The sequence below is a fragment of the Camelus dromedarius genome, chromosome 17, assembly GCF_036321535.1.
Source record: "Camelus dromedarius isolate mCamDro1 chromosome 17, mCamDro1.pat, whole genome shotgun sequence".
Lineage (NCBI taxonomy): Eukaryota > Metazoa > Chordata > Mammalia > Artiodactyla > Camelidae > Camelus > Camelus dromedarius.
Window position 1 is genome coordinate 32,747,302 of NC_087452.1, and position 25,454 is coordinate 32,772,755.

A 25,454-nucleotide genomic window follows, 5' to 3' on the forward strand; every position below is an offset into this window, starting at 1 on the left:
CTCACTTAAAAAAAAAAGCAAAATAAGAAACGGATACCCACAGGATTTACTGATATTATTAATTACTTCATTACCCAGAGCACTGGACTGTATAGAGTCAACAGAGAGAACTAAAGAAGACTTCGTTACGCCATCTTTTTAAAGACTGGGGTGCTATCCACATAATGTAATAAAGGCTCTGAACCAGCAACCAATATACAGTTATGTTTCTCCCACAGGCAGAATACACGGGTCGAGAGAGAAGTAGAAATGGAAGGGGCACTTCTTACTCTCAAACATAATGACTCGCTTGCAATATTTTAGCTTCCCATCCCTCAGGCTCTGGCTCTGCCAATACAGAATCCAATGGAAGCATGAATATACCAGATGAGAACATTATTAATTATGTTAAATCTAAGATTATTATGAAGCCATTTCAGGTTCAGGTTCTTCCTGCCACTGGGTAAACAGGAAAAAAAGTCAGTTTTGGTACTGGCTGGCATGATTAATTTTGACCAGCCCCCAAGAAGAAAAAGGTCTGCTGCTATACAACAGAAGTGGGGTAAAGTATAGATGCAACCCAAAGAGATCCTCAAGGAGCAGCCTAATACTGCCATGCTCTGTGGTAAAAGTTATGGAAGACTTACAGCATCCATAAACATAGAGAGCTACCAAGGGTTCATATACCATAGATGAGGTACTAGCTGAAGCAAAGAGATCATCAAATGGGTAGCAAAGATGGGAAGTTACTATGTATTATTCCTTGCTGTATTGTGTATGTTTATAAATTTTACTTCACTGATGTCTTCCCTCTTCCTTTCCCCATCTATTTTTAAAGGGTGTGGTGATGAGCTTTAGTTTACATTATAATCCACAAATTATGGAAGAGCAAAAGAAAAACATAAAACTAGTCTCCATTTCTCTAGAAAGGAGAATATTCTACAGATAATCAATTTGGAAACATATACTAAGGATAAAACTTCGTGTAATACAGCTAAAGCATTATGCAGAGAGAATTCTATAATCTTCAAATCTTATATTAAAAAAGACTAAAAATAAATTCACTATGGGCCCAATCTAAAAATTGACCAAAATTTTCAATTTAAAAAAATTTTAAAACTCAGAGGTCAACAAAAAATTGAAAACAGAGAACATTATTTATGAAAACTGACAAATATACTAAATGGAATAGAAAACAATGAGAGATGAGTCAGGATCAGCAATGTGAAAAGGCTGGTTCTTTGCAAAATCAAAACAAACTTCAGAAAGGACTGATGATGTGAAAATGAATTTTAAAAAGCACAAAAACAGTATCAGTATAAAAGGAGGGACATAACCATAAACTGCAGTCAAGATTTTAAAATATCCTGAGAAATACTATAAAAACCTTTATGACAAAAAATATGAAAAATGAGAGATGCAAAAATTTCCTGGAAATAAAAACAATATACTAACAAAAATATTAACAAAGTTGACTAAGGAGAAATAGAACACCTAAAAAACCATTACAGAAAGTAAATTAATAATCAAGTTTTTGTCTTTTACCCAAACAATTCACTGACCAAATAAATTTTTATATATAATTTTTTATATTAACCCATTATCAAATATGATTTGCAGTATTTTCTTCCATTTCACAGGTTTTTCATTTTATTAACTGTTTCCTTTGCTTGATGTAGTCCCATGCATTTATTTTTGCTTTTGTTGCCTGTGTTTCTGGTATCAGATCAAAAAAAAATCACTGACAAGGACAATGTCAAGGAGTTTTTCCCCTAAGTTTTTTTTCTAGGAGTTTTACAGTTTCAGGTCTTAGAGTTTAGTCTTTAATTCACTTTTAGTTGGTTTTTGTATATGGTGTAAGATTAGGTAAAATTCATTCTTTTGCATGTGTATATCTAGTTTTCCCAACACCATTTATTAAAAAGGCTATCTTTTCCCCATTGTATATTCTTGGTACATTTGGTGAAGACTTGTTGACCATAAATGTGGGCTGTAGATGCTGTTTCACTGGTCTAAGTGCATATTTTTGTCATACTATTTTGATTGTTACAATTCTGTAATAAAGTTTGAAATCAGAAGTGTGATGCCTCAAGTTTTGTTCTTCCTTCTCCAGATTTCTTTGGCTATTTGCAGTCTTTTCTGGATCCATATGAATTTTGTGATTGTTTTTTCTATTACTGTGAAAAATGTCATTAGAATATTCATAGGAGATTGCACTAATTTTGTAGGTTGCATTGGATAGTATGGACATTTTAACAATATTGATTCTTCTAATCCATAAACACAGATTTCCATTTATTTGTGTCTTTTTCAACTTCTTTCAACAGCGTTTTGTAGTTTTCAGTGTACAGATCTTTTACTTCCTTAGTGAAATTTATTCTTAAGTATTTTATTTGTTATGCTATTGTAAATGGGATTTTTCTCTTAATTTCTTTTTCAGATGGTTTATTGTTACTGTATAGAAACATTACTGATTTTGTATATTAATTTTGTATCCTGCAACTTTACTAAATATGTTTATTAGGTCTAATATATTTTGGAGGAGTCTTTAAGGTTTTCAATACATACGATCATGTCATATGTAAAAAGAAACAATTTTACTTCTTCCCTTCCCATTTAGATGCCTTTTTTTTTCTTTCTTTCTCAATTGTTCTACCTAAGAATTACAGTACTGTGTTAAACAGAACTAGTAAGAGTGACATTCTTATCTTATTCCTGACCACTGAGTACCAGAGTAACTTACTGGCTTGTTACATATGGCCTTTATTATGATGAAGCATATTCCTTCTGTACCTAACTTCTTGAGAGTTTTTAATATGAAGGCATACTGTATTTATCAAATGCTTTTTCCATGTCTACTGAGATAATCATATGAGGCTATCACTCCTTCTCTTAATGTGGTGTATCACATTTATTGATCTACATATGTTAAGCCATCCTTGCATCCCAGGGATAAATTTCACTTGATCATGATGTATGTTTTTTAACACGCTGTTGAATTTGGTTACCCAGGATTTTTTTGAGGGCTTTGTATCTGTGTTCATCAATGATACTGGCCTGTAATTCTTTTCATGTAATGTTCTTGTCTAGCTTTGGTATCAGGGTAACACTGACCTTGTGAAATGAGTTTGGGAGCTCCCTTCCTCTTCAATTTTTTGGAAGAATTTGAGAAGAACTGGCATTAATTCTTTAAATGTTTGGTCAAAGTCACCAGAAAATCATCAGGTCCTAGGCTTGTCTTTGTTACATGTTTTTAAATAACTGATTCAATCTCCTTCCCATCATTTCTCTGTTCAGAGTTTATTTCTTTATGATCCAGCCTTAGTATGTTTCTAGGAATCCATCCTCTTCCAAGTTATCCAATTTGTTGGTGTATAGGTGTTACTGGTAGATTCCTATGATCCTTTTTATTTTTGTGGTATCAGCTGTAATGTCTTCTCTTTCATTTCTGATTTTGAGTCTTTTTTCTTAGTCTAGCAAAGATCTGTCAATTTTATCTTTTCAAAAACCAACTCTTAGTTCTGTTGATCTTTTACACTGTTTTTCTAGTCTATTTCATATTTCTGCTCTATTTTTTTATTATTATTTTCTTCCTTCTGATAACTCTGGGTTTAGTTTGTTCTTCTTTTTTTAGTTTTTTGAGATATGAAGTTAGATTGTTTTTTGGAGATATTTTTCCTTAATGAAAGCATTTATCACTATATGCTTCGCTCATAAACATGCTTTTTCTGCATCCCGTAAGTTTGGGTATGTTTCCATTTTACTTTATCTCAAGATATTTTTAATAACCCTTTTGACTTTATCTTTGACATATTTCAAAATTCTCTTTGTTTTTAACTTTGGCAAGTTTGATGTAATATGTCTTGGAGAAGCTGTCTTTAAATTAAATCTGTTTAGGGAGCTTTGAGCATCACATACCTGAATGTTCTATCTTTCCTCAGGTTTGAGAAGTTTTCAGCCATTTCTTGAAATTAGTTTTCTGCCCCCTTTCTTGCTCATTCTTCTCTTTCTGGGACTAATATAATACATTTATTAGTTCTCTTGATGGTAGCCCACAAGTCCCATAGGCTGGACTTCTTTTCATTCATTTTTCTTTTTTCTCTTCTGACTGGATACTTTCAAATGACCTGTATTTGAATTCACAGATCCTTTCTTCTGTTTGATCAAGTCTGCTGTCTTTTCAACTCCAGAATTTATGTTTGGTTCTTTTTATGATTTCTATCTCTTTGATTAATTTCCCATTTTGTTCATATATTCTCCTGATTTCATTATCTACCCATGTACTCTTATAGCCACTGAGATTCTTTAAAACAATTGTGTTTAGTTCCTTTTCAGCCAAGTCATAGATCTCAATTTCTTTCAGGATGGCTAATGGAAAACTGATGTGTCCCTTCAGTGGTGTCATGAGTTTCCTTGATTCTTCTTATCCCTTGAAGTCTTGCATTGTTGTCTTTTATTTGAAGAAGCAGCCACTTCCTCCAGTCTTTACTGACTGACTTCAGGAGACAAACACCTTTACTAATCAGCCTAGGTACAAATCCTGAGGCTCTCGCAGATCTTTTCTATGTATGCTTCTGCTCTACCTCTCTTATTCCCTTTTGGAGAGGAATTCTTAAGATTGTATGCCTTCTCTCAACATCACAAATCTAGGTTAGATGCTGACTGATGACCTCATTTATTTTCCCTAGGGTGGTGCCCTAGAGTGCTCAAGTTGTATACCTTCTCCTGAACCTACAGAGCCTGTCTGGCTTTCTGTGTACAACTGTAAGCCACCTACAGTAGCTCACATCTTACCATCCATGGGGGTGTGTACAGTGATGCAGCCACAGGGAGCTGGGTGAGGTGTGTGGAACATGTGAGGTGTTTGTGGGCCAGCTGGCAGAGTATGCAGAAAGGTGTTCCCAGTAGCTCATACGCAGCTTCCTGACGGAACCCACCAAGTAGTTGGATCCATGGCCCTTTGTTGATTTCTGAGTCCTGCTTGCTGTAAATCCCTACCTCTCTTCCATGCTCCCAGGCTCTCCCAACCTCAGTACTAATCACCTCAGTACTCTGGCTAAAGTGAAAAAGAAGTGGGCCTCTGGGGCAGCATCCCACATGGCTAGGGAAGCCAACTGCTCACACACTATAGTCTTACTTTCGTCCAAGGGAAAAACTGCAGGCCGACAGGGTCTCTAGTAGCACTGAGCTGTGTCATCTCTGGAGAGGGATGTCATAGGTAAAGTGAAACTGTTCTTCTTACCCTCTTCCATGCTTCTACTCTCAGATTTTTTGCTTTAATGATGTGCTTCTTCACTGGACACCCAGACTTCCACAAAAGTAATCCTGTCCATGGAGGTTGTCAAAATCAATCCTTTGGTGACACAGGAGATGATGGTGGAAAATTCCTATTCCTCTGTCTTTCTCGTCACTCTCCAGGCCCAGACATTTTGACAAGTTTTATCAAATCCTTAAAGAAAAATTAATCTCTACATTAATGTTTTCAAAGTCTAGAGGTTACCTGCCTCAATCAAAAAGTCAGAATAATCTTTATATCAAAATTATTTCATGTGACAAATTTCATGTGTATATAGAGAAGCAAGAATGTTAGTGAAAATGCTACAAAATGAAATGCAATAGCATGCTAAAAATAATATATTATGACCCTGAAGGGTATATCCTAAGACACAGCACTTTTTTAAAATTGAAGTATAGTTAATTTACAATGTTAGTTTCAGGCGTATAGGAAAGCAATTCAGTTATACATATACATATTTATTTTCAGTTTCTATTACATTATGGTTCATTATAAGAAACTGAACACAGTTCCCTGTACTATACAGTAGGCCTTTGTTGTTTATCTATTTTACATACAGTAATGTGTATCTGTTAATCCCAAACTCCTAATCAGTCCCACCTCTTTCCCCCTGGTAACCACAGTTTGTTTTCTATGTCTATGAGTCTATTTCTGGTTTGTAAATTTAAAAAAAATTTTAATTCCACATATACATGACATCACATAATAGTTGTTTTTCTCTGTCTGATTTACTTCACTTAGTATTATAATCTCTAGGTCCACCATGTTGCTGCAAATGGCATTATGTCTTTCTATTTTATGGCTGAGTAATATTCCATTGATATAGCACTTTTAGAGTAGAACTACTGATACTGAATATTCTTGACTTGTCTCTAAAATTTCAGTGTTATTTTCCTACTTTCCTAAAAATATGTATTTTAAATGAAAGCTGATTTAATTAAGTGGGGTTTTTTTTTTTGCATCTATTGTATCTATTTAATCTATTAAATCTAATAGGTGCACACAACCCCACCTCTGCCATTCTTCCACTTTCCTGATAATGTAAATCTCAAGAGGAGCAACATAAGGATGGAAAACAGCGTAAAGCTTGAGCAGTGGCATCTTGAAAAGATTGTCCATCACGTAAATCCTACTATCCAGAATCACAGAGCTACTCCAGCTGCTATCCTTTCTGAAAACTTGTACCTTAGCCTTTTCCTTTCATTTTGTGAACTACCTCAGATTTTTCCAATAATTTTTATGGAAAAAAATGTGCTCTAATTTGTATTTCTAGATCATCTAGTCTTTTTTATTCAGTATAGACTGAATCATTATGGATTCCAATCCATTATCCAATCATTATGGATAATGATAAACTGTACAGCTCATCACTAGAAACCTACTATGTTAGTATTAAATCATTAAAGACTCTAACTTATTCATTTATTTACCTATTATGCTTACTAAGCACTTAATATTGGGCTAAAGAAAAGGAAACACAGGTAATAACTGGAGTATAATAAAGCACTGGCACAAAGAAAGAGGTGATATACATTCCTTGATACATTTTCAACCAACTATAAATTAATTTAACACTGTCAACATCTTGTTTATATATCCATACATATGAAATGGGAGACTATTACTGCAGAAACCAAAACACATTATATCCACTGTGTTGGCATGACTTGGTCATGGCAAATGCATGATGACTCTTACCAAGCATCACATTCTTTCCTAAATGTTCAAAAATCATTTCTTCTTTTGCAGATACTAACTAATATATATAAAATACATAACATAATGTAGAGTACAGGAAACTATATTCATTATCTTGTAGTAGCCTATAATGAAAAAGAATATGAAAAGGAATATATGTATGTTCATGTATGACTGAAGAATTATGCTGTACACCAGAAACTGATGCAGCATGGTCAACTGACTATACTTCAATAAAAATATATATTTAAAAATCATCTCTTCAAATTGAAGTACTTTTCAAACATGAAACTAATATTCTTGAATTACTTTAGTAATTCAAAATGTTACTAACAAAACAGATACTCAGGTGGGGAATTAAGTGGTTATCCTGACCTGAGCAAAGAAAATATGAATTTTAATTCAGGATTTAATACAGTCCTAGAGTGTATACATAAACTTCTCTCTACCTTAAGTATTCTTCAGAAAACATTAACAAGTTACTATTTTCCCATCAGCTACTTAGTAGTCTTTGCTTGTTTTATGTTTAGTAGTATAAATAAGTTTTGTTATAGAATTATATGCATGTGTTTCAAAAAATCAAAAATATTAAGTAAAAATAATGTACCAAATGCACTACTTATCTGTTTTCAATAAGCACTGTTGTATAGCCAACTCTTGTATAGTTTTGCTGTGAAAAAACAAAAAAATGAGTTGAGGAAGTGGTAAGTTGATGAAAATTATCTCGTAAAAGGGGAAAGATTGAAAATTTAGAAGAAATTACTGCAAGAGGGAATTTCTAAAAAAAATCACTGTATTCACATTCATCTCTAATGAGGACAGAAATTATTGCAGTAAATACACAAGTTAAGAATAAAAGTGCCAGAGATTAAAACTGAGACTAAAGAGGCAATATTCAAAAAATAATATAAACATGAATACTTCCTTAAAGAGAATATAAGAGTACCTGCAATACCTCATAACTCCCTCCTAAAATAAATTTAGTCAGTTATAATTTGACCCTAGATTTACAAGCTTCTTTTCTGCAGTAAAAGGTGTATTTTTCAATTGAACTCAAATTTGTCTAATGATCAGTAAAACTGACAACTCCTGAAACTACGGAAGTTGGTTATTCCTAATTCAAATCATGCCACTAATTTCCCATAATTAAGGAATAAAAATATATGTTTCATAATGTCATGGTGTTATATAAATATGCCAAAAAGACCTCCTATATATTGGTCCCTAAGTTGTTTACTTCTTCATAGCAAGTGAGCACCAGTAACTCAGAATCCACCAATGCCAAATTTTTACACATCCAACTGCTTTTAATATAGCCCAAGTAGAAATATGTTTAGCCACTTAGAGCCTGCCTGTTTTACATATTTAATGAAATTGCAATCAATGCCTCCTAGCCATAGATAAGACAAATCTTGAGGCTAGAAAAGACTCCAAGCTGCTGCTGTCCTGCAATGCTCTCTAACCCAGAGACTTACCATCTTGCAACTGAGTAACATGATCTAGACACTTGAGTCCCCTCTCCGGTGCACTCTCCCCCTTCTAGGTGTGCCATGCCCTGCCCTGCTGTCTCTGGAAGGTCTCTGGCTCTGAGGGACTTTCCTTTGCAATTTGTCAAAGCTCTGCCTAAATAAAGCTCATTGTGTGCCACTAATATCTCGTGGCTGTATAAGCACGAGATATAAGCACTGAAATTCTTAATTTACAATAAATGTGCAAGTTTTTCAGCAAAACTTTACAAAAAGTAGCAACTATACCTGAATCATTTTAAAGAATGAGAAAACCCAGGTATCAAGAAACACTTTAAAAAGATAACTGAAATATGAAAATTAAGTTCCCATAAGAAAATATCCACAGATAAATTAGTAAAGCAATTTCACTCCCTGTCAACCAAATAAAAAACAAGGACTTCAATACAAATGGCACTAGTTTTTCAAGAAGTAGATGATACACCCTAAGAAGCACTGAGAGCACAGAGTCATGCTCCCCACAAGTGTGGTAGGATGCAATGAAGAATGCACACGATAGAAATGCAATGCCTGTTCTCTGACTAAGAGGCCTTCAACTCCTGGCTAATATTCACTAAGGGAGAGCCCTAAATTCCAGTCCTGCTGATCTAACCAAGCACTGGGAAGATATCTAGGAGAAATTTGACCATTTTAATCAGCAACACCACCTATGCAGTATTGCTATCCAAAACGCTTAAGCTGAATCTAGCCATGAGGAAACCGGCAAACACAAATTGAGGGACATTTTACAAAACAACTGGCCTGGACACTTCAACACAGTCAATGTCATGAAAGGGAAAAAGAAAACCAAGGCTGGAGAACTGTACTAAACTAAAAGAGATTGTAATGTGACAGTGATGAAATACAATATTTAATTCTTGATTGGATCATGGACACTCCCCACACCCCCACCTGCAAAAACCAGTCAGATAAAAACAGTTATAAAAGGGCATTCATGGGAGAATTTGGGACATTTGAATATGGACTATATATTTTATAGTATTATTACATCAACATTACACTTCTTGAATATAACAAATTGTGATTATGTTAGATAATATGTTTTTTCTTAAGGTATACATACTAAAATATTTAGCAATAACGGGTTAGGATGCCTAAAACTTACTGTCATATAAAAAAGCAGAGCTGGGAAGAGAACATGAGCACAATACAGCAAAATGTTGGTAATTGGTGAATCTAGAGAAAAGGATATGGGTTTTATTTATATTATTCTTGTAACTTGTCTGTAGATTTGAAATTTTTCAAAATAAAAAATTAGATAAAAAGAGTCAGAATGATTTTTTAAAAAGAAGTACATAGAAGAATTATTTCAAAACTAAGTATGCTGTCACTTGACATTCAGTTTTGTTTATGAGGGCCATAACTTGAGTCTTAAAACTGTGTTCTATTTCCTCTTCTTTCATTCTCTCTCAAATACCTTCTCATCAGGCTTTCATTCCCCGCACTCTACCCAAACTGCTTTGAACAACATCTTCAGTCTCACTCAACTTCAACAGCACCAGACATATTTGATTAGTCCATCCCCTAAATATTTTCTTTGCTTGGTCTCCAAGACACTACTGTTTCATTTCTCCACCTTCCTCACTGGCCACATCTTTTCAGATTCTTTTGACTGATTCTTCTTTTCCTCCTATGTTTATAAACCTTACAGTTCCCCAGTATTCTGTCTTTACTTCACTTCTCCACTTACAGTAACTCCTTTACTGTTCTCATCCAGCCCCACAGCTTTAAATACCATCTATAAGCGGATGACTTTCAAATTTATGTCTCAAGCTCCATACTCTCTCTCCCCAGAACTCCACAAACAGCCAACTGCCTACCTGACATTTCCACTTGAATATCTAAGAGTCATTTCAAATTTAAAATGCCCCAAATTGAATTCTTTGGTTTTCTTCCCCAAAATATATGTTTTCCCAAACTTCCACATGTCAATGAATGGCAACTACATCCTTACAGTTATTAAGATCACAAAGCTTGGAGGCATCTATATTTCCTCTTTGGGCCATATGCTATCAGCAAATTCTGTCAGCTCTAACTTCAGAATATCTAGTCATTTTATCACTTATCACTCCAGTGAACACCTGAGTCCAAGTGATCATGATGTCTTCCATGGAGTATTGTAATCTTCTACCAGATCTCCCTGCTTCTGCCCTTGCTCCACTGTAGTTCTACTCTCAACTAGAAGCACAGAATATCGCTTTTAAAATGAAGTAAGAACATGTCCCTTCTCTTTCTAAAGGTCTTTTCCAGCTTCTTGGCTCATTCAGTAAAAGCTAAGATCCTTGACATGGCCTGCAGGGACCTACAGTATCAGTCCCCTGGCTGCAGCTTCTGCCCAATTTCAGCTCCCATTAGTCCCATTCCTAATCATAGTGTTATACATCAGGGGTATTATTTCTGCATTTTAAAGTGATTCATTTGCATTTAGAAAATACATTTTATTAGCACTCTTGCTAATATATGCTTTCCTGATCCTGGTCTAGATACTACTCCCTTTTCCTTTCCTCACACAGCTTCTATCTGGTCTTGATGCTTTTGGCCATCCTTACTTATAAACTTGAGGTGGCAGATTATTTGTCCCAAAGGTTCACCAACACTGGATTTTCATGTTTTCCTTCTCTATATCCTGTGTCTTTGATGTTTTATAAAAGGAGAAGGGGAAGAATAAGAAGTATGCTGGTTATACAATCATGTCAGAGTCTTTTCAGTTATAATCTTACAGTGCCTCAATAACAAATTTTATCTTGGAAAGCATACCAGACATTTAACCAATAACTCTCATCTCCATGTCTACCCTTATAAATACTGATTCTGAGGCTGGGATTTACAAATTTGTTTCACAAACTCCTTTGTCAATTGGAGGCATTAGAAAGATTCAGGGAAAAAAGGAGGAAAGCAGAAATGTTTCTAACTGTTTCTGTAAATGACTCTCAACCAGAGAAAACTGGATCCAGCCTCCAGTTGTTTTTGGCATTCCCAGAAACAGCCTCACTGCCCTTCTTTGTACATACCTGCAGTAGCCATGTGACATCCCCTCCTCAGATGTTTGAATTCCAGTATCTGAAGTTCCATCTTCCAAGTTTCTGGGTTCTGGTATACCCAATCTATTACCTTTTGTATCCCCAGCCATTAGAGTGTTGAATGCTTTACTGTTTATTATTTAGTGATTATTTAGTGTATATTTAGTGATTATTCTAGGTTCTATCAGTATTTCCTCCTTTTTTTCTTTCACTCTCCAAATCTGTATCTAAAATTACCTATATTAAATTCTACCTCATAAAGTGATTCATAAGTATCTCTTTTGCTGACTAAACCTTAACTTACCAAAGGGATACTGATACTAATTCAACTTCTGGTCAAAAACATTATTTCTAGTACCAAAAGCTATCACAGTTATATAGTACCCTAAATTTATATTTTAAAATGATGAATTTTAAAAAATAAAATCACAATCTTATAGTAATACATATTACTTTTAAAAATAAGACATGACAGTAAAAAAATTTTAAACACCCACAATTTAAAAGTGTAAAAACAATAAATATGAACATTTTGGCCTATTTACATCTTGTCTCTCTTCTATTCAGAGATTGCTTTTGTTTTGCAAATTTGTGATTATGCATCCATTTTGTACACTGTCTTTTTATCCTTAAGGTATGCCTTTACCATTTCTTCGATTTCTACTTGCAAAAAGAGAAGATTTTAAAAGTCTCCCTTACTCTGACATACAAAAATAAAATGACAGACTTATCACTAACTCCTGTCCTATCAAGGACTAGTCTCAAAACAGTATATTATTTTTAAAAACATGCTGCATGCATAACTATTTTTATAAAATTTATAACAACTCAGGTTACCTTTCCAGTATACAGGAAAAGAGATTATAGTTGTCAGTATTTTATTAAGATAAAATTATGTCCTGAGAATTTTATATGATAAAGCAAGTATATTTTTAGCAGAAAAACATGCCAACGGCATATTTTATACTATGAACCAAAAAGAAAAACACCTTCTTCTGCAACCAATAAAAATTATAAATTTAGTAAGGCCAACTACTCACCCTCTATTACTGACAATTGCTTTTTTCAAATGAATGTAATTTGCAGGAAATATCCCCTGTAAAAGAGAAAAGATTTTCCATTAGAAAAAGCAATTTGTGACTAAATATCTCATATACATTAAAACAGCAGATTTAGTTAGTCAAGATTTCAGCATAGAAATACTCTATCAACAACACAGTAGATCTCTTAATGTAGCAACCACTTTACATATTAATTAATTAATATTAAGTTGGTTACCAGGGAAAGCGAGTAGAAAGGGATAAATTTGGGAGTCTGAGATTTGCAAATGTTAGCTACTATATATAAAAACAGATTTTTTTTTAAATTTCTTCTGAATAGTACAGAGAACTACATTCAATATCTTATAATAATCTTTAATGAAAAAGAATATGAAAACGAATATACGTATGTATATACATGACTGGGACATTATGCTGTATGTCAGAAATTAACACATTATAACTGACTATACTTCAAAAAAGTAAAAAAAAATTTTTTTTAAAGGGAAAGAGGAGACACCATAACTAATAGAACAAATATACAAAGGATCATAAGAGACTACTACAATCATACACCAACAAATGGTGGTATATCTATACCATAGAATATAACTCAAAAATAAGTAAAAAGTAATAAACCATTAATACATGTACAACATGGATGAATTTCCAGAGTTATGCTGAGTGAAAATACTCATTCTCAAAAACATGCATATTTTATGATTCTACTTATACAACATTTTAAAATGACAAAATTATAAAAAGAGAGATCGGATTAGTAGTTGTCAAAGATTAAGAAGTGGTAAAGGTGAAGGGAAGTGGGTATAGCTACAAAAAGGCAACACCAGAGATCCTTGTGATGGAAATGTTCTGCCTTGAACATTTATGTCAATATTGATGACATATTTAAGAGCATCCAAAAATCAAAATAGAGTAACTATGGTTCAAAAAGCCAAAATGGAGCTGAGGGGCCATTGTAGATGTGGTTTCAGACATGTTCCTGCACTACTGAGAACTTGAATTTTCTGAACTGTGTCAAACTGAAGGACACCATCAGCTGCTAGCAGTTGCTGGCTGCAAACTTGTAGTTTCAAAGTATTCCCCACCTTCCTCCATCCTCCATACCCATCTTGCTTCACAACTATGTAATCATGTTGAACCCCAACCAGTCCTTGCTTAGCAAGAACACTTCTTGTTGGCCCCAATTCTAATTCTTGACAATTTATGTAATCTTGTGGGTTTTGCCTTTATAAGCTTCCCCCATTTTGTAGTCCAGCACAACACAATTCAAGTGCTTAATTCCTGGGCCGTAGTCCTAATAAACCCCAAATAAATACTTTTTTTTTTTTTTTTTTGCCTCAACCAGGTCTCCATTCTTGAAATTCTTGGTTAACAATACCTTGGTTTTGATACTTTACTACAGTTTTCTAAGATGTTATTAACAGAAGATATGGGGTAAAGGGTACACCGGATCTCTTGATATTACTTACTATAAATGCATATAAATCTTTAATTACCTCAGAAATATAAAGTATAATGATGGAAGAAATTTTTGCATATAGGGGTAGGGAGAAGCCATTCTGGCATATACATGATTTGACCTAAACTTTATGTCAACTAGAATAGCCTGGCTTATACTCTGTTAAGCATACACTGTACATCTGGTTTAACCATTAAAGAAAAGAATGAGTTATCCAGAAGTAAAAAGAATGTCCACTTTGAAGACCAGGGATAAATGCCTCCCTTCCTATGACACCAGTGCTATTACTTCTTCAAAGATAAGGTTTGCCTCCCAGATACCAAGGGCATACTGACTCATTGTGTATATGCTAATCTGTCTCTTTTGAAATCTTGTACCCCTGTCGTGTTTGATGTAGGCTCTTTGTTATGACAAGATATAAAACTGTGCTGAAAACCATGCCTCTCCGGAGTGCTTTCTTCCTTGGGGGAGGCTACACTCTGCGCTAGTCCTCAGCTTGGCCTGAATAAAACTCTCTTATTATAGTTTACTGATTATTTTGTAGACAATAACAACAGCTAGAAAGTAAATTGAGAAACCGAGATGATAACTCTCAAAGTGAATGTGAAATCGTATCTTCAGGGCTTGACATAAAAACCATTTAATGATTTTTTTAACATCTTTACCAAGGTATAGCTGATGTACCACAAACCACACATATTTAAAGTGTAGAATTTGATGTTTTGGCATATATATATATACCAGTGAAACCATGGCACAATTAAATAATGACATCTGAATCATCCCCAAAAGTTTTCACATACCTTTTTGTAATCCACCCCCTCTTCAACACTATTAGCAGGCAACCACTTAACTGGTTTAAGACATTATAAACTATTAGCATTTTCCAGAATTTTATATAAATCAAACTGAAAACATTCGAATATCAGTCCTTTATTCACAAAATCAGCTCTACAACATTGTATTCTCGAGAATCTACATCTCCTTTCTTTCACCCGTAACCTACTGTAGTAACATCTCTGCCTTCTCTCCTAATCACTGAACTCACCAGACTCTGGCTTTCTGCCATTACCATTCTATCATTCTATCACATGTGATTCTCTTAAAAATCACCAATGGCCTTCTAACTATCAAATGCAATGGCTCCTTCTCAGCACCCATTCTTTTCTACTAGACTAGACTACTCCATAGTACTTGAAATCATTAACTACCCTGTTTTTTAAAAGCTTTCTTCTCCTTAGCCAACTATGACCACCATTTCTCAGTGTCTTTGTGCTAGTTCCTCTTTTTCTGTCCTCCAAGGTGCTGGCAGTCTTTAAAGTCTCATTTCCACCCTGTGCTATCATAGTAGTTGTTACAGCAACAGAAACAAGTATTTACTATGCTGTGCTAGGCACTGTGTTAAGAGCTTCATGTAAGCACACTGATTACTAACAGTTCTACAAGATAAGAAATAATGTCATCCCCATTTCAAACACACACAAAATTTAGAGAGAATAATATAATGAACTTCCATGAACCTGTATCACCCAGCTTCAACAATGATCAACATTTCGCCGATCTTGACTCATTAATTAGTTAATCCCCACATACATATTCTTATTCACTGCCATATTTTAGAGCAAATTCCAGAAATCATCCATAAATACTTCAATATGTATTTTTAACAGGTGCTTACCATTTTTGCAATAAACCATATTCCATAGTTATACTTGTGACAATAGTGAATCTTTACCCCTGTTAAATGACAGATTCGCTGTTGTCAAAGAGACATTAGCCAAATTCCTTAGCATTCCTTATATTCTTTCGTATTATGAGACCCTTTAAATATGGGTCCAACATACCTTTCCTGACTTACTATCCATCATTCTCTTGCACTATGCCCTAGCCAGTTTGGACTATTTACCATTACCTGAACATATCTTGCAATTTCATGCCTCTATACCTCTGCTTTTGCTGTGCAAAACATTCAATAAGGTACTGTTCCTATCTGGCAGAATTCTAGGTATCTAGTAGACAATTATGGTTTAAAAACTGATCCTGAAACCACAAAATGAAAATAAATACAAACTCTGTTGAATTTCATCCTTTCCTTTTGGGCATATGCTTTATAAAAAGCACAAAATTACCATCAAATATCTGTTCTCCTTTTTCTTATTTTAACTTATTCTCTTATTCTTTAATTCATAAATTTAGTAGTACATATTTCCTGCATATTATGCTTCTCTTAAATTGTACAATTTTAACACATGGTCACAAAACTACATAACTGAAAGGGTATTTTATAATGAAATTTTTTTATACAAAAAAAATGTTTTACCATTTACCAAATTTCTGAATGCTGTATTTGCTATCTGGTTCAGGTATTATTTTATTTGGGTTATTTCAAGTTTATTATTAGTATAAATTATATGTAACTAAAATACAATTTAACAAGCCACCTCTTTTATTTTTCTGTAACTAATAGGTATGAAAAACCTACTGAAATTTTTATTTACTGTGACCACAATATTATGACAAATAAAAGATACACAGGAATGCATTTTTAAATCATTCTATGTGTATAAAATCATTAAATGATTATCTTTCACAAATACAAAAGAATTTTAATCATGGGTCCACAAAATATCACTGCCACTAGATAAAATTTAATAAATACTGTCTTTCCATCTGTTAATTTTTTTAAGTTTAAGAATACAAATACAAGCTATCAAGAGGTATAACAGATATGTGTTGCTAATAAATACTACAGTAATCTAAGATTCTAGAATTAAGTTGGTGTTACCAAAATACACAATCTCAAAAAGTATCACATTAGCCCAAAGTGAAGAAATTAAAGGAGTCCAATCAGACAAAACGAGCTCTAACACTTTAGCGTAATTTGGCGTCCTCATTTTGATTAGTTTATCAAATCATTGCTAAGTTAATCACAAAAATGGCCTCTCCCACAGACTAAACACCTTCATTGTAGGAAAACTAATTTAGAAAATAGGTATGAGATTCGGAGCAATTTTCCTTAATTCTACAACAGAACTCTGATTACCCTGCTGGAGAAGCCATACAGAGAGGGAGAGACCTTGAGATTATACATGGAGAAGTCTAGCTATTTCAGAAATCTAGCTAAGGATAGCCTTCCAGCCATCCCTGCCAAGATGCCAGACATCGGAAATACTCTTGGATATTCCTGCCAGCTGAACCCTCAGATAACTGTAGCTACAGGTGACATCACCTGTACCAGAAAAACTGCCCAGATGATCCCAGTAAAGACAAAATCATGAGATTCATTTTTAACCATTAACCAAAAATGGTGATTCATTTTTAACCATTTTGGGGTGCTTTTCTGTACAGTAATGGATAATACATCAAGAATATCACCACTGATGTATCATTCTACAAGGTTTTCAATTGATATTTTAAACACAAACATGAAATAATTTCAAAGGCCATCGTCTCCACACTAGTATTGTTTTGTTTTCCAATCATTTATAAATTTCTCATTTATTCAAGCTCTAAATATTTGACAACTTTAAATCAAGATAAAAAACATAAAATATAAATATAATTTATTTCCACATAAGCATCCCTGAAATGGGAAAAACACCTGAAAGTGTGTTTTAAACTAGAGATATGAGGGAAAAAATTAACTATGCACAGTGATTCTCAACCAGGGAAAATTTTACCACCACCGCCCCACCTTTCCCCAGGCCCAGAGCCTTTAGCAATGTATGGAGACATTTTCCATTGCCACAAAGTGAGAAGGGGGTTTTACTAACATTTAGTGAGTAGAGGTCATATATGCTGTTAAACTTCTTACGATGCACAAGATAACAAAGAATTATCTGGCCCAAAATGTCAACAATGACAAGGATAATAAGCCTCAATGAGGAATTAAAATTTGAAGATGCTGTCTTATTATCACTATCTTAAAAACTAACAAAATGAGTAATTCTGCTGGCAAAACTAATGGTTAGAACTCTGAACATTTTTCTTTTTTATTAAAAATAACATGATAAATTTGATATTTTCTATATAAGAAAAAGCATAAAACATTATTAAGCTACAGAAAATATATAAGGAAAACTGATTACATTATAGAAAAAAGTAAAGCAGAAAAAAGCTTTTGCAAATGCATTACTGGAGAAGAATGTTGCTAAATGTATTATAACTGCCAATTAAAATATTTTGTTTGCTCAAATTACTATTAATTAGTAATAAAATAAACACAAAAATCTTTCATAAAATTAGTATTTTGCACTTAAAAGTTGTATTTAAATTCATATTTTAATAAGAACATTATGCCAACAGAGACAATCTAATTGAACATTATTTAAAAGTTTTTTTCATTTTAGAAATAATTCATCTAACTAATCATATGACTCCACAGGACTAGGTCTATGAAAAAGTCGATTTACTTTTTGTCAAATATTTGAAGGAAAAAATATTAAATGTCCAAATTGGCTTTTTCAACATAAGTTTTGTAGCTATCACCACACATGAATTTTCTGTGCTTTTTAAAAATCCATTTTAATACTGCTGAGACAGAGTAGAGTCTGATACAATTCTGTAAAGGAAAGAATGAATGTGGCTACTGTAAAAGATTAAAAGATGGACAAGTAAGAATTGTTTTTATATCAAACATACTAGGCAGCTTTCTACATTACAAAAGGTAACAAACTTTTCATTACCTTTACATTTGGCTTCTTTGTTGAAACTCCTCTATACCAACCTAAAACAAAGCATAAAAATGATATTAAAATCATACTGCTGTCATTTTTTGTAAGAAACATATTCTTAGGAAAATAAATAAATTCATACAAAACTCTCTAGTAAGTTTTAGGTGCTTAGTATACCTTAACTAGGAGTTTACTCCAAAAGAAAAAGTCTTAGAATAAATACAACATTTCCAATTTTCATCAAAAGGCACAATACTCCTTTCAACTAAGACAAAAAAATTAGAAAAGATTTCAGAGGATATATAATCAAGTCCTTCAAAATTCCCAGATGAAAATGTCAGGGGTTAGGAAAATGCCAAAATCATACAGCTTACTGGTGGCAGACAGGGAGTACTGCCTAAACTTTCTGTTTCCTGGTTTCATTAAATCTCCCATGTACTACTCTCATTCTATTGCCCCAGGATCATATCTCTGGCCCTTCCTCAAACAGAAACCAACTTATCTAAGTTTCAGGACAAAGCTGCAAAGAGAAAAAAACAAAAACCAGTAAGAACCAACCAGGTTCAAGATGGTAGAGGATCTGACTACTATTAGACTTTGAGCCTCATTATATGCTCACTGTAATACATCAGCATGCCATTCTGACTGGTATGAGGTGATAGATACCTCATTGTGGTTTTGATTTGCATTTCTCTAAATACTTAGTGATATTGAGCATCTTTTCATGTGCCTATTGGCCATCTGGATGTCTTTGAAAAATGTCTATTTAGGTCTTCTGCTCTCTTTTATTGAAGTATAGTCGATTTACAATGTTTTGTTAATGTCTGGTGTACAGCATATTGATTTAGTTATATAAATATATATATATATATATATTCCTTTCTTTTTCATTATAGGCTATTACAAGGTATTGAATATATAGCTCCCTGTGCTATACAGAAAGGCCTTGTTGATTATCTATTTTATATATAATAGTATATGCAAATTCTGAACTCCCAATTTATCCCTCCACCCCCACCTTCCCCGTGGGTAATCATGTTTATTTTCAATGTCTGTGAGTCTGTTTCTGTTTTGTAAATAAGTTCATTTGTGTCATTTTTTTCAGATTCCACATATAAGCGATCTCATATGGCATTTTCTTTTGTCCATTTTTTTATAGGGTTTTTTCTTATATTAAGATATATGAGCTCTTTGTATATTTTCTAAATTAGTTCCTTCTCAGTCTCATTGTTTGCAAATATTTTTTCCCGTTCTGTAAGTTGTCTTTTCATTTTGTTTATGGTTTCCTTTGCTGTGCAAAAGCTTTTAAGTTTAATTAGGTCCCGTTTGCTTATTTTTATTTTTATTTCCATTACTTTAGGAGACAGATCCAAAAAATATTGCTACAATTTATGTCAAAGAGTGTTCTGCCTATGTTTTCCTCTAGGAGTTTTAGGGTATTTGGCCTTACACTTAGGTCTTTAATCCATTTTCAGTTTATTTTTGTGTAGAGAATGTTCTGATTTCATTCTTTTACATGTAGCTGTCCAGTGCTCCCAGCACGACTTATTTAAGAGACTATCTTTTCTCCATTGTATATTCTTACTTACTTTGTCGCAGATTAATTGACTACAGGTATGTGGGTTTATTTCTGGGCTTTCTATCCTGTTCCACTGATCTATGTGTCTGTTTTGTGAGTGTCAGTATCATACCATTTTGATTACTGTAGCTTTGCAGTAAAGTCTGAAGTTAGGGGGGCGTGATTCCTCCAGCTCTGTTCTTCTTCCCCAAGATTGTTTTGGCTATTTGGGGTCTTCTATGTTTCCATATAAATTTTAAAAAATTTTGTCCCAGTTCTGTGAAAAATGCCATTGGTAGTTTGATAAGGACTGCAATACATCTGTAGATTGCCTTGGGTAGTACGGCCATTTTAACTACATTGATTCTTCCAGTCCAAGAACACGGTATATCTTTCCAACTGTTTGTGTTGCCATCAATTTCTTTCATTAGTGTCTTATAGTTTTCAGTGTACAGGTCTTCTGCCTCCCTAGGTAGGTTTATTCCTAGGAATTTTATTTTTTTTGATGTGATGGTAAATTGGATTGTTTCCTTAATTTCTTTTCCTGATATTTTGTTGTTAGTATATAGAAATGCAACAGAGATTTCCATGTATTAATTGTGTAATTAATTTTGCCAGATTCATTGATGAACTCTAGTAGTTTTCTGGTAGCATCTTTAGGATTTTCTATATATAGTATCATGTCATCTGCAACCAGTGAGTTTTACTTCTTTTCCAATTTGGATCCGTTTTATTTCCTTTTCTTTTCTGACTGCTGTGGCAAAGACTTCCAAAACCATGTTGAATAAAAGGGGCAAGACTGGGGATTCTTGTCTTGTTCTTGATCTTAGAAGGAATGCTTTCGGCTTTTCACCATTGAGTATGATGATGATGTTATATCTGGCCTTTATTATGTTGAAGTATGTACCTCTATGCCCATTTTTTGGAGAGTTTTTATCATAAATGGATGTTGAATTTTATCAAAAGTTTTTTCTGTATCTATTGAGATGACCATACAGTTTTTATTCTTCAGTTTGTTAATGGGGTATATCACACTGACTGATTTGTAGATATTTGAAAAACCCTTGCAATCCTAGGATAAATCCCACTTGATCATGGTGTATCTTTTAATGCATTGCTAGAGTCAATTTGCTAGTATTTTGTTGAGGATTTTTTCCATCTATGTTCACAAGGGATACTGGCCTGAATAGGGACTTTGTTTCATACTTTTAAAGCTGAGCCCCAAAAGAGTGTGTGACCTGTATTAGAGACTCAAATATTTAGTGGCTGAAAAAAATGAATAAATCTGTAATACATGGGATGAAAATATTCACCTGGCAAGTGGACCTGATAAAGTTAAAGCTGATATATGTGAAGTGCTTTGTACAATGTCTAATACGTTGTAGTACCTCAATTATTTGGTGGGGGGGGGCAGTGACAGAGAAACAAAACACACTAAAACCCTATGCTTTCTAAATAATACTGTAAAGTATATTTCTAAACCTCTCCAAAGGAGACTGGGCCTATGAAAACAAAAATTGCAGTCTCAAGTTTCTTAATAGAAATGGTATTCATTCTAAGAAACATTAGGGAACCAAAACTACATACTCCTAAACAACCCTCTTAAATCATTTTTGGAAAAGTAAGGATACAAATAAAGAAATATTCTTACCCATCTAACAAAGGTTCAAATTAGTGCATGAAGTAATATCTATTTCTTCCTTTCTCACTGTCTGTTGATACAAACATTCTTACAGAAAAGATTTACTACTGCAACAGAAAGTATAATCACTGAAACTAAAACTGGAGAGAATTTCGAGTATGAAGAGCCTCCAAACCCACGGAGCTCTTCCAACATTAAACAGAAATGATTTTTTCACCATATAACCTGTCCAAAATTAGTGATCTCTGATAGAACCTAAACTATTTACATGAGGTACATGACTTTAGCCGTAATTCCTTTACTCTTAAAAAGCCACCACTGAATCTCTCATGTTTATAACCACAGCTCTGTTTCAACTGACTTTTAGTTACAACTCATCTTCATACGAAATGTCATCTAGAGCTATCCATCTACTAGTGGTCTTTCTATTTGTTACTTGAAATAAGATTTCTACCAAAATAAACCAGATGTAGAAAGTAAATTAAAAATAGGATAAGCTATAATAAACCAAAATGTCTCTTTTGATTTACTGTCCCAAAATACAGACTGGCCTAAGAGAAAAAGCTTACTTTCTTAGTCTATATAATTTTTTCACCAGATGTATAGTTTTTCATGAGAAGTCAAACTACATTTCCTGTAAGCTAGGTTTACAAAAACTCTTTTTAACATCAAATTCATCAACACAAGAAATAAGTAAGAGTCACTACTGAGAAAGTTCTATGCTGAAAAGAGCCATAAAAAGAATGAGTACCAAGTAAAAAAGCAAAATAAAATGTAGGTTGTAATCCCACTTTAAAAAAAAAATCAACGCAAATCATAATCTCACTTTTAAAAAATATTAATTTGTAGAAGATTCACAGATAAGATAGAAAATGACAAAGCAGAAAACTAAAGTGGAAGAACAACAGTAGAACCAAAAGCTACTAAGATATGAACTGGACCCTGAAACATTAGATTTGATTTTAGTGACCTGGTGAAAGCATGCAGTATACTGACATTGTGGCACAAGTGTCTAATAAAAGTGTTTGCTTATGGAGTTTGTATTTCTCCAATCTTGGCCTCATTTGATATAGAAGCAGCCCCATGCTATGTAAATTTCCTTCACCCAGGCATTATAATACCCGTGGAGATAAATGAAAAACTGACACATTTGCATTTCATCAACTTAAACATTATTGCTTACATTTACTAAAAATCGTTGGCTTGCCTAAATAAATTTTTTAATTATATACTAGTAAAGCCAGAAATTCAATAACATATATCCAAAAGTCTACATTAAAAATATTACAAATCTAGATTCTAAAAATGCCATGTTATAAAATATGATTAAAAATTAAGGTAATAAATGAGACAATTTCTAATTGTTATAATGTTAAACCCTAATTTATACTGAAATCACTAGGGATTTTAATTTAAGAGTTATTCAAAGTATATTCTATTTAAGCAATTATTCCACAAAGGAGATGAAAAAATATGGAAAATAGATTTTTAAATAGAATATAACCACATTAGATTAAAGAACAAAAAGCAAACTGTAGATTTTAGAAAGACAGCTAGGGATTCACTATGCTTTCAAAGATAATAGAACTCAGAGAAACATTTCCTACTGTTTGAAGGTAATTAATGTACAAAAAATAGAACTGAGAATACTAGATAACTGTCACAGAAATAGGAAAGTAGCACACTAGTGTGTATGTGTGCTTACCGTTTCTAAGTAAGTACTCAGTGAGTACTTACTGTGTAAATGAAATGAGACAGGTCTAAGGGTTTACATCTCTCAACTTAACTCTCAACTTAAACAGAGTTAACCTTCCAACTTAACCTTCCATGACTAATGTATAAACACACTTGGTATATAAATTTAAAAGTCAGTTCAAGCCTGATTTAAAAAAAAAAAGATTTTTTGAACATTTTAATTCTATTAGGTTAGATTTATAACAAAGGGAATACAAATTAAGAGGGAAGACTGGGAAAACACTCTGGATCTTGTGTATAAATATATATATTAAAGATTAATTCATCTGAAAGCTATAATTATTTCAACATACAGACAAAAAATAGTGGTCACCTCTCCCTGTGCCATGATCTGTGCTAGGCATTTTCATATCTACAAACTCAAACACTGCTGAATATGACTTTGTCAAACATGCATCATCATTTAAACTGTGAAATGTCCTTACCAGTCACCCAATGTAAGTAAGGCTATACTATCAAAGAGAGCCAACAGTACCACTACAATTGCTACTGACAGAGAAGCTACAGAACAGTGTTCACAGTGTTAACCCAAAAGAATGAAGCCTCTATAAAGATCAAGCCATGTGACAGTCAACAATCAGCGGTCCTTTACAAACATTCTGGGGGCAAACCAATCAAGCTAGATCAAAAGTATCAAATGAAGTCCAACAAAAAGTACCCTTCAATAAGAAGTTTCAAACTTTTTATTTCAAAGGTACAATGTATTCTTCACTATCTGACAAAGGAAAAAAAAGTACAAATATATTCCCCAACTCCCACCCTAGGGCTAACAGCTGCTGAGGAAGTAGAGACAGGTAGACAACAAGTACAATTTCTCTTCCTTTCATATCATGATTTAAAATAGTTTAATTTTAAAAATCATCATTCAGGTGGAATGAGTATAGCTCAGAGGTAGAGCACAAGCTTAGCAAGCATGAGGTCCTGGGGTTCTATTCCCAGTACCTCTATTCAAAAAAAAAAATCATCATCCATTATGAAGGACAGATTTACATGTAGATCCACTTAGAGACCATTTAAGTAACAAATTTACAATTAAGCTCCAAAAAAACCCCTACAAACTTCTAAAAATGCTAATTTTTTCTTTGGTATACCAATAAAAATATGCACAGCCCATCCAATTCTTTATCCTTTTTCCAATTTTATAACCAATAGGTAGGAAAGTAAGTACCAACCACTTGTACAAAAAAAGAAACTTTTTACAGAATTCAGCCCAAAAATGGGAGAACATAATTATTCAAAAGGTCTATGTTCAAAGTTCTCTTTCCATTATTTTCATTGATAACTATTATAGAATACCCTGGCATATTTATTTGCACAATGTAATGCTATTTTAAATCTTAATTTATGAGATGTATAAAAGATAATAATTGGCAATAAATAAATGTACATTAAAAATTGAGAACATTTACTCCTAAATGAGTTATTGTTCCTTTAGGATCAGTCACTCCAGAAATCTGTAAACAAATTTCAATAATATTGCCACTGATTAAGATAGTTTTAAAACTATTTTAGAATTCAAATATATATAAAATACTTCTACTAACTTCTAGTCCTAGCCCTGACAAAACACTTTTCATTAAAAATAAACCTGAGCAAAATATATGAAACAATTATGTAAGAGAAATGTAAAGCAACTATCATAGACAAGATTTGAAGCACTAAAATCCTTGGGGAAAGAGAATCAATCATATCAAAGGAGCTCCTCATTCACCTGAGGTTTTCCCCTGAGGATATACCAGCAAAAATGAAGAGTCCTGTTGAGATAAGGAGAAAAGAGTTGACACTAA

At 33.3% G+C, this 25,454-nt stretch overlaps 1 protein-coding gene across 11 annotated transcripts in view; it reads right to left on the reverse strand.

Moving 5' to 3' along the window:
* Positions 1-25,454, reverse strand: part of DOCK3 (dedicator of cytokinesis 3) — a 299,439-nt gene that overhangs the window by 229,172 nt on the left and 44,813 nt on the right. For all 11 annotated transcript variants that reach the window (XM_031470426.2, XM_031470421.2, XM_031470420.2 and 8 more), the window contains exons 3-4: positions 18,725-18,765; positions 12,560-12,615 (exon numbers count right to left, since the gene is read on the reverse strand). In XM_031470426.2, coding sequence (XP_031326286.2) covers positions 12,560-12,615; positions 18,725-18,765 — 97 coding nt within the window. The remainder of the gene's footprint in view (positions 1-12,559; positions 12,616-18,724; positions 18,766-25,454) is intronic.